Consider the following 11,346-nt stretch of genomic DNA (forward strand, 5'->3'; position numbering starts at 1 on the left):
CTCTCTTTGCCTGTGTCGTTATTTCTACTAAATAATAACTTCAGTGAAATAGAGACCTTAAAAATAAAGTCTTAGTTTTAAGGATTTGGGCGCGCATTTTACGCACGGGGTGATTACGGTGCCTATTCGAAGCAAAGACAATCATTATCCGAAGTTAGCCTCCGGAAATTATGTAGGCCTATGACATTGTGTTTTTGGATGCCGAAAGAGGTGGAATTGGAGGGGGGTCCCGACACGTCACATCCAAGGACTCTGCGAGGAGCTTGTTTCGGTCTGCGCACCACAGAGAGGGAACACCCGCTTCACTGATCACTTGATCACAGACCTTACATACTGGTGACATTCTGAAAGCATACTGGAGCATTTCGTTCACATTTTAACCATGAAGCGCGGATTTTGCGGACTTATTCACTTTTTAATAACTTTCTCTCTCATCAGCGGATCACCTTTCCAACATAGCATGTTCCGCGGTAACGCATATTCTCGCACCGAAACAAGACAGAGAAATAAGTGAGTAATGGATGTACTGTTTATATCATGTTTGCATGTTGATGAACCACTCATTTCGACTGATTAAAGCGCCTCGTGTATCCTCTACTGTGTGTTTAAATTAACTCCGTCACTTGAGGAAAAGTAACCCATGCAATGAATACCCACCGCAGCTTTCTATGCCAAGAGTGATTAACGGTGATTTATTTCTGCAGAAACTGGTGCGCCTACGTTGTGCACAAGAACGTGAGCTGTGCCGTCGTGGGAGGCACGGAGAGTTTCCTGCAGCCAGAGGTTTTGCCGTGTCCACCGGAGCTGCCAAATTGTGCGCAACAAGTGATGTAAGTTCCCAGAAGTCCAGGACGCTGGATGGAGGGCAGATGTTCTTTGCTTTTTATTTTTAACAATGTCAGGCAATACTATTGCTTATACTGTACAGCGTGGATTTATGCACTGTTAAAAAACTTACTGTGGTGTTAAAATGCAAATCTTGAGCTTGGTCAGATGCGTCTGCGGTAGGGCGGTAGGATGAAGCTATTCCTCTAACATTCCCCAGTGTTCTATGTTCTTCTGTGTTGTCATTATATTCTTATATTTGTATTATAGATTTTTTTTCTTTAGGGCCAAAACTGACAAAGCATTAAATGAAAATATGTATCTGCATTAGTGATTTATTATTTTATAAGCAGTAGTGTAGGAAGTATTCAGATCTCATACTTAAGTAAGAGTAGTAATACCAAAGTGTAATATAATCAGTTTCAAAAGTCCTGCATTTAAGTACAAAAGTATTGGCATCAAAATATACTTGCAAGTACTTACAATATAATATTCATATACTTCTGTGCAGCTTATTGCACACACACGAACATTATATATATATATATATATATATATATATATATATTAGTTGATCTACATTTTGTATAAACATTTTGTAAATGTATAAATAAATATAGTGGAGTAAAAAGGACAATAATTGCCTCCAAAATGTAGTGGAGTAGATGTTTAATGTAGCATAAAATGGAAATACTTAAAGTATGAATACTTCAAAACTGTAATTAAGAAAAAAAATGGCTCGCAATAGAGACAATATAAATGATATTCATTCTTAGAAGAATCTTAAAAACATTATTCAAGCATCTGTGTTGAATCTTCATGAAGGGCAATATGGTCAGACATAACTCTGACTTTGTTTTGTTTCAGTTTTCATTAAGCAACAAACACACTTATGAGATGTAATTAATCATCCAGTGGCAGGGGTCTGTGGGCCAACACTGTCCTCATAACGTGGAAGTGGTGGAAAGTCGTAGCTGTTTCCTGCCAACTGCGTGATTAATTCAATGCAAATGTGACTATTGTTTATTTAGTCATAGTTGTCAACAAACAGACTTTATTGTGCTGTGACTCCGAGTTTACATGGTATTCCTGAGAGGGAGAGTCTTATATTGAGAATCTAATGAGAAGAATTAGTATCTCTATTATACTGTAACACATACCATTGTATAAGCATCTGAATTTTTCTTTTTTTTTAATCATGTCTTCATGTGTTGAATGCCTCCAGATATCAGACACACTTTAGGCCCATGTATAAGATTGCATACAAGACTGTAACGGAGCTGGAGTGGAGGTGCTGCCCCGGGTACCAGGGCCACGACTGCCGGGAGGTGAAAGACATAAAGCTGCTCCAAGTGGAGCGTTTACCCCATGCTCCGTCTGCCTCTGGACATATTCCAGTCCCACAAGGTGAAAGACATCATTATAACTAAGGAAATCTAGCATGAAAATATGTGAAACAAAACAAAACAAGTATCTGCTGGAAAAATGCTGGAATAAAAGCAGTCCTATTCCTGTTTCCCATCGCTCTCTGTGTTTCTCTTTATAGCTCCAGAACAGCCAACAGAGAACCAGAGGAACCATCCATGGGGAGTAGCGGAGCAGTTTGCAGGTCAGCCAGGTCACAGGCCACTGGAGGGTCATGGAGGATCTCAAAGTGCACAACACCTGGAGGAGGAGGTGCAGCGACTATCCCACATGGTCCTTGACATGCAAGCAAGAATGACAGACATGTCCTCCAATCTGAGACTGGATCTCCAAGAGGACGCCAGTAAAATGTTGGTTACGCTGCTGAATAACTACAGGCAGCCTGCCAGTGCCAGAGGCGCAGAGACCCACACTGTTCAGGTTCAGGACTTCTCTTTTGGACACGAGACAACGCAGATGGACGATGTCATGAACAAGATCAGCCAGGTCACAGACGATCTAGAGTCCAAGAGCAATACCCTGGATGACCTGCTTGGCCGTGTCAACCGTCATGATGAACAAATTCATCTGTTGATGGAGGCGGGGCACAACCAGCTGTCCACACCCCCTCCCCCAGCCATTCCTACAGACTTGCGTGCCTACCTGGACGAGAAGATCCGCGCTCTGAGAGAGGAGTTAATGGAGGGCATGGACATCAAAATGGCAGACATGAAGAACTCGTGCGATTATAAAATCATGTCCGTTCAGGAGCAGTGTGAGGGACAAGAATCCATCTACCTCAGCCTGGCCGAGCTCATGGACTCCAAGGAAACTGACCTGCGCAGCGAGATCCAGGACCTTAAGACCAAGCTGGTTGATCCAAGAAAGGAAGACACCCGTCCTGTGGAGAACCTTGAGATCGGTCTGAACTCATCTGAGAAGACTGTAGCGGCCCAGTGCCTCTCTGTGGAGGAGAAGCTGAAAAAAGAACGAGCCAAGGTTATCAAAGACCTGAAGGAGACTCTGGAGAAAAAGCTGGCCTCCATGGAGGACAGACTCACCACCCTGTTGGTAGATACCAGCACCGACTCCCCATCGGGTGGTCTTTTGACTGTTGTAAAAAACCTTCAACAAGACTCTCAGAGCTGCAGAACTGCTGTAGATGCTATGGAGAGTAGTCTTAAAGGCCAGATAAATGGCCTTGGAGCAATGGAGGGGCAACTCCTCAACTACAGCGCCAGCATTGAGAACGTACACAGCAAGTTGAGCCATCTGAAAGGCCGTGTGGGCAGGTTGGAGGACTCGCTATCAGATGTAGTCCACCGGCAGTCTCAGGTGTCTCTGATCCTCAACTCCACCTGGGGTCAAGTTAAAACGGGGGCTGAGCAGGAGGCCAAGGAGCTTCTGGAGCTTCACAGGACCCAGCATCAAGAGCTGAGAAAGCGTCTGGATGAGCTGGGCAGGGAGGTGAAAGCCAAGGCCGACCACTGCAAGAACCAAACAGAAGATGTCGGGAAGGTGATCGCACACATGGACAGCCGCATTGTTAGTGTGGAGAGTTTATGCGGCAAGCTGGATCCCATCTCCGGTAGCCTCCAGAGAATCAAAGAGGGTCTGAATAAACACATCACTGGGTTGTGGACTTGTGTCAACCAGCTGAATAGTACAGTTAGAGCTCACGCGCGAGATATCGGAGGACTGAGGGGAACTTGTGAGAATCTCCAGAACCACATCTCTAATGCAGGCAGAGACCTCCAGGTGTTAAATAACAGCAAACCCGGGAAGACAGGTAAGCTGCTATGCGCACATAAACTCACCCATTTTATTTCCTTGGTGTGAATGATTACCCGTGAAGTAACGATTTAAAGCAACTCTTGAATATATTCTTCTTCTCACAAATGAAAAGTTACCTGAAACAAAACGCACTCTTCCTCAAGTCTGGTACCTGGTCTGGTATGACCACCACAGACTTATGATGGCTAATGTTAGCTAATGTTATAATAGTCTAACAGACTTTACACTGACTGAGTTAACGGACTAGTATCTGCTTGTGCTACTGTATTTTACTATTATCTGTAAACTTCACTTGTGACCACAGTGGGTGCTTTTCAGCCAAAGTTACATCGTCTTTCTTTAAACACAGGCTAAATATGATTTCTCATCCACAGAAGTTTAAGTATAAGCTTAAGATCAATGAAATATGTGTAATATTTCCCAACATTTCAGATCATTGCTTGGACTATAGTCCATTTGTTGAGTCCAATAACGGGAGAGGCTGCGACATTGGAGTGTGTTAGAGTGTGTGAGTGAGAGGAAGTTGAATTTTTATTTAACCATGTTCTCAGTTAAAGGAGGCAGGGTTTATTAAAGACACATGCTTGATGTAATATACCCAACTTGTGTTGAGCAATGCCTTGGCATAAAGAAATGTTGCTTGCTTGGCTTTTTTTTAAACACTATTTGTACATTTATACAGTTATAACATGAAACAATCATATTCTCTATCTTACAAATAATCATAGAAATTTTTTTTTTGGATCAAAGTGTGCATTCACGTGTGCCTATAAACTCTACATGTATGAATAGTTTTCTTGGGAGTGAAATGTGAGAACAACGTCACCTTGTTTAATATCATATGGATCTATTTGTTTATCCGTAATGCTGGAAATTATTGCAAGACTAGTTGCGGTAAGCATATTTCAGAGTACAGATTTTCATATCAGTGCATATGTTGCATATTTCTGATATGAGCCTGCTTATAATGGTGCCTATGAGACCGAGCTGGACTTTTCTGACTCTCGCAGTTGTAAATGGGAACCAGAAGCACGCCCATAATGTTTACGAGCCAAGTCTCTTCCTCTGGGACCGGCTAGTTTTCAGTCGTTGGTTTAATGGTGCAGGTGATGCCAGATGTGATCCAGTCCAGAATCTTATGGGAGGTGAGCTGGAATGAAATAGTTCTGGTTCCGGTTCTGGTTCTAGTCCAAGTTGGACCAGAGGCTTTGCATCATATGTTTTCTGGCTGATTCTTCAGTTTTCTAATTTTTGCCAATCTGTAATGACTGGGACATGTTGCCACTCCACCCAATGGCTGTGGTCATAATGTAATTTCATCATTCTGTCATTGGGAAGTTTTACAAGTGGGAGCACAATTAGTCATGATTTCCACTCTTGCTCGGCAATGTTACATGGGCCATTTTGACCAGTGGCTCCTTGTTGTCTTTGTCCTGCCAGCTGTCTCATCCTATTGTCTCCCCCTCCCGGCTTATCTGAAGAGAGTGGAAAAACCTTCCTTTGAGAAGTCCATTACAGAGAGATCTCCACACAGCTTATCACAGCGAGCACTAATGGCCGTCTTTATGTCAGAGCCAAGAGCTTCAGTTTGTATAGATTAGGTACTACTGGAATCAACATTTATATCACTCTACAGTGCTTTATTTTACTCTTCAAGTCCCATGCCGTTGTCTCACTTTTTCTTTTTTTTAACTTGCATGGCTGAGTTCCTTTTCTGTTGAAATAAACAGTGTGAACACTTAAAGCTGCACCAGGGTCCCAAGGGTCATTTGTCAATGTGTTTACCATGATGTCAGACCGGTTGTTAACCTTAAATGACAGGGTCAGGAAAGGGACAAAGACAGATGCAATGTGTCATTCATGAAATGATTTTGTTAATTGCTAATCATGACGTCATGGCTTTATTTTATTTTGGCTTGTTGACACAGGGCAGAAATACATAAGCCACTGAGGTTTTTCTTGAAAACCCCCATTTTTTTCAGTCAACAGTGGGCCTCCAGTGAATATGCAGTACAACTGCATGTACAGTTGCTCAAAGTTTAGAAAAACTGAATTATTAATTAATACCTGAACTGAAATGAGCATTTCACTTGATTCTTGACCTTGACATAGTTTGAAACAGAAATTGGCGCACTTTTAAACAAGGCAGCATTTCTAAAAGGTTTAAAAGTTGTTGCTAATAGTTTTATTAATGATTAATCAACCGTTTAATAACTCTTAACAGATCAGTGATAATCCTTTAATAAGAGAAACGTTTGGGTTGCTAGTGTTTCTTTTTTATTTGGTAAGACTGTAGTTATAAATGTAGGTAATCTATTAAAAAAAAAAAGGCTTTTGGAATTCACACTTTCTATTAAGCCAATCAAGTGTAGAGTTATAACTGTTAATACATTGTTAATAATTAGATTTTCGTCCTGATACTCGGGCAGGTTTTCCTAAAAGGTAAGAGGTCCATGGGAGTAACTACCTGATGGAACGAATAGCTGTCTAAAAGATAAATCAAGTGTCCTGCAGCTGGAGGAAGATAAACACCAAAGGGATAAAGGGATTTTCTCCAATCTGGCAACCTAAAATTATTCTCATCAATGGCTTATAACTAATGTATAAAGCAATATTAGTAAATTATTTAACTATGCCATTAGTTTTAACATATAAACCCTTTTATAAAGTATGACTTATAAGAAAGTTGTACCAACAAATCTTAACACAAGGTCCACTAAATGGCTTTTTCGCTGCGCCTTCAACCACATCGCACACGTTATAATCCATGGTAACGGTGCAAACACCCCTCATGTCCCCTTATATGTTGTTGTTATTATTATATTTTGTATAAACAATTGATCACAAACAATGTTTTTTGCATACTTGGAGCCATACACAAACAAAGTGCCTTTTCCTCAGTTAATCCTTTTACTTGTGTTAAAGCACATCTCTCTCATTCTGTTTGACAAGGGGCCCTCCACTCACTTAAAGCACCGTAGAGCTCTATTATGGGGACGGGAGATAGTGAAGCACGCTTTCCTGCTTCTGACAGCGCTCAGTGTTTAAGCTGGTGGGTCAGTGACCTACGAGAGATGAGGTCATTGGTAGGGGTGACGCTCTCTGGTCAGTGGTCAAACATGATAACCCCGTGAACCAAAAACAAGATGGGACCTAAGCGAAAGTCCTCAAGAACAATATTGCCTGCAGCATTTGGTGGCTGCTCATGTTATACCCTCTTATCTTGACAGGGAGGGTGCGGCATCGAGGCATTTAGCAAACTCCCTTTTATCTCCTGAGTTCTGAGGCTAGATTTATTGATTCCTAAATGAAGTCTTATGAGCGCAGTGTGTTTTTGGCTAACAGTGACTCATAAAGTCAACACTTAACCAAATTGCTGTGCGGTCATTATTATGTGGTATGTAATGCGGAAAGTAGGCATTCTTGTGACACTAGGGGCTGTTGTATTTTGGAACTGTGTGGGGTTAAGTGACTTAACAACAGAGCCAGGGTTTCCCATGCTGCTTTGCTGGATAGATTGCAAATTTGTAGCCAACAGCAGACCCAGCTGCGTTTGTTTACAGCTCACTTCTTTCATCATGACATACACTCTTGAATACATCCATCCATCCTGTGTTTGCCTCTTTTATCCTTGTAGCACTAGGCCTGAAATCAGTTTTGAATCCCTCCCATCAAAGGCTACTCACATACCTCGCTTTATATGAGCAGCGACACGACTAACAAACGCAAACCAGTGAAACACATGCACATGTGCGTATGTGCAGACTTACCCCCTTAGCTGTTTTATGGTTACACGCCGGTCCCTCGCCACATGTTGTGTTTAACGGGCAGACTTTTCTGGCTTCTATACTAAATGACCCTTTTCCCCGGGGTGAGGGGACAAGCTGCCTGGTGGTTGAACATGTGGCTGTGCCTTGGTATGCTGCTGGTATGCCTTTTATGTGCTGATTTCCCCGGTAGAACAGAAGAGTTGGGGGGCTGTTGTCTTGTTGTAGAGCAGAGTTTGTGCCCCCCAGCCAGGAGGGTTGATTTGTTGATAAATTCTAGGGTTCGTCCCAGCGCTGGTTCTCAGGAATGCAGCGGCACATTCAGAGCTGGTCTGTCATTTTCTCTGTTTATGGCCATTAGAACAGGCTTGGATAATCACTCACTGTTTGGCTGTTAATGAGTCAACAGTAGCCCTGCCATACACATAAACGCATGTTTCTTAAAAAGTTCAAATGCGAGTGAAAAAGAAATACAACATAGAATATCATTTCACGTTATTGCTATGAGGTTTGTCAACATTTGTTGGTGCAAACAAGTCAATTCAAAAGTTTGAAACAATTACGCTGTGGACCAATGTCATTCAAAGGCCTGCCAGTAAATACTACTGTCATGAAACCTGTCATTTTTGTGTTTGTGTAAGAGAGGTATTCATTTGATTTCAAATGTATTATGAATGTTAGTATGTATTGGAGGTATGTGACATTGTTAAATGACATAATGTGTCCGCTGTCAAGAGACTTTGCTTTAACATTAAATACAGTATCTCTGTTTGCATTGGGGCATTTGATCTCAAACTTTTTATGCCATGACCCTTGGGAAAAACACAAATTGATGTGCAAATGAATAACACATGATAAACTTGTACATGCCAGTTGGTCTGAAGACATCTCGCAAAACTTAACCTTGATTGCTTTGCAGGACTCAAAGCACCTTTGTTAGCTTATTGTTTCTTCATGAATATGACTTTTATTTATATTTTTTTACTCCACATTTTCCCCCTAGTCATGTGTGACCTCCTGCAGTGGCCTTGCCACCAGTTTGAGAACCCATTACACTAGACAAAAACGTGTTTAGCACTGCTTTATGGCAATCATATATTCCCAGAATTTCCATTTTACCCATTACAACTTTCTCAATTAAATTCCTAGAAAATATACTGCTATCATGATATTAATCAATATTGCACAATATTGAAATATACTGTAAAATGACCTATACCATGACATAAATCAATGCCTCTTCTGCTCATAATTGAAATGTTTTTGACTGGAAATGGTTTCCAAACATCTGCGTCCATGCATCTATCTCTCTCTTAGCTGCAACCTCTCCATCGCTCACTCCATATCGTTTTTTTTTTTAGGTGTTCAGGTTGCTGTGGAGGACGGTTTAGTTAAGAGCCCTGCGGGGCCACTTGGTCCTCCGCTCGCCTCCCTCCCACAACCACCTGTGATAGAGACCGGAGAGGCGGGACCCCCCGGCAAGATGTCCTCGTCCAAGTTGCCCAAGGGGACAGACGGCAGCATGATACCTGTTCAAGGCTTTGCTGGAGCTCCAGGTGAGTCACGCCCACATGTACATGCACTCAGCTCTGCATGTTTTAAACCCAAAACATCGACTTCAAGGCAGCGCTGCGACCGTCGACTTCAAGGCACCTAACCCTAACCATTGCCTAATCCTAGTGCCTTCCAGGCAGCGCTGCCTGGAAGACGACGTTGGGGGCTGAAAACACCAAACACTGCATGTTTCCCAGGATCGTTTCATGCGTCTCATTTTTTTGTTTTATTTCATCAGCCCCCGCAGTCAAATCTACTGACTCGCTAAAGCCCAGCATGCCACTCATCTCAGGTAAATACTCCTTTTTCTTTGTGCTGCATCACATTAGCCTTTCAAGAGTGAATGCCAATATTTTAGTGTTGATCAACAGATGTGAACATGGCCCACAGACTATCACCACAGCAACCTGGCTCTGCTTCAGGTTATAATGTATTCAGTCCACAGGTTTCTACCTCTGTTAATGTGTTTGTTAGTTAATGTTTCCTTTCCTGTGTTCAGGTGAGAAGATGTCGTTCTCAGCTGGTCTGACTATTCCTCCGTTCCAGGGAGAGATCGGAATCATTCGATTCAACAACGTGCTGGTCAATGATGGAGGACACTATGACGCTCATACAGGTAACTGTTACTACAGTCGCATTGGCCTAAACTATTAACCATAAACCTACATTTTACTCCACAGTTTATTGTAAATTTCAGTTTGAACTGTTTGTTGTGAATTTAATTTGAACGCTGGCAATTATTTTGTAATTAAATTAAATTTTTAGGCTATAAACTGTATGAAAAAATGTTTAATGCCCATCACAATTAACAAGAAATCCAAAGTGACTATTCTTTTGTTTGACTAACAGGCCAAAACAACATTGTACTCAATTTATTTATAATGAAATGTATACCCCTTACTGTTTATTACACTTTCTATTTATTCTATATTTTTTTCTCTAAATTCTATAAATGACTCTGCACTTTTTTTTGCATGTCTTGTTAGATGGTAAACTGCATTTCGTTGTCAGAGGATCACTATTATTGGTAGGATTAATTCTCTGGAGAACATGAATGTCTGAAGGAAATTCCATGGGAATCCTAAAATATTTTAATCTGTGTGCCCAAGTGTGTGTATTAAAAGCATATGGGTGTTGTTCTCAGGTATCTTCACAGCTCCCACTGACGGCCGCTACCTGGTGACCGCTGTGCTCACAGCAGAGCGTGGTGAGAGGGTCGAGGCGGTCCTGTCGGTGTCCAATCACAGCATCCAGAGGTTGGACTCTGCGGGCTTTTTGTCAGAAGCGGCAGCGCCGCCCTCACATGATCGGTGTAACTGCAGCGGTTCAGCCTCACTGAGTCTGGTTCTGTCGCTGAGGAGAGGAGATCGAGCAGGACTGGTCATGACTGCTGGAAAACTCGCCAGCTCAGCCTCCTCTGAGATCCTGTCGTCTTTCAGCGCTGTGCTTCTCTACCCCAGCCCATCAAAACGGTAGCCCTGCCCTTTTTAAAGACACCTTATACGTATAAGCCAGTGGAGTATGGTGTACATTACTGGGGACACATTAAGGCTAATGATGATATCACATTATCAGAGGAGGGAAAGAAATGTCTTTACCAGCACGGAACGTTAAATGAGATTATTTCTATCATTAGTACTTATATATAGTGTGTATACATTGCATTGTTTTATATTTTCATTGTGAAGTTTTGTCTATGACCTAGATCTTACACATACATTTATTTGTGGTCCACTGCAGTAATCAGTTTTTCCTTAGTATTTAAAAACTGTGTATTGTAAGTGCACCACCTAGTAATTGCTGATGTTATTGAGTTGTGCTAATACCAGTTGATCCAATTTGTTCATTTCTTACTTAGGAAATCAGTTAGTGTTTATTTTCTCAGAAGCATTCTACAGTTCATACCAGTTTTCATTATTGCTTATATTTCGTATTGGTGCTAAAATTGTCAACGTGCAAAATAAGCTTTGATTGTTTCAAATACAGTTTGTGGTTTTATTAA

General features: G+C 41.7%; 1 protein-coding gene across 1 annotated transcript; it reads left to right on the forward strand.

Annotated features, from left to right (window-relative positions):
* The first annotated feature begins 12 nt into the window (after window positions 1–12).
* Window positions 13–11,342, forward strand: emilin2b (elastin microfibril interfacer 2b). Its single transcript, XM_039790255.1, has 8 exons — window positions 13–510; window positions 705–830; window positions 2,051–2,232; window positions 2,372–4,018; window positions 9,152–9,346; window positions 9,583–9,636; window positions 9,844–9,960; window positions 10,489–11,342. The coding sequence occupies exons 1-8, from the start codon at window positions 383–385 to the stop codon at window positions 10,818–10,820; spliced, it is 2,781 nt and encodes a 926-aa protein (XP_039646189.1). The 5' UTR covers window positions 13–382; the 3' UTR covers window positions 10,821–11,342.
* Window positions 11,343–11,346: the final 4 nt, after the last annotated feature.

This window comes from Perca fluviatilis, chromosome 22, assembly GCF_010015445.1.
Source record: "Perca fluviatilis chromosome 22, GENO_Pfluv_1.0, whole genome shotgun sequence".
NCBI classification, from domain to species: Eukaryota; Metazoa; Chordata; class Actinopteri; order Perciformes; family Percidae; genus Perca; species Perca fluviatilis.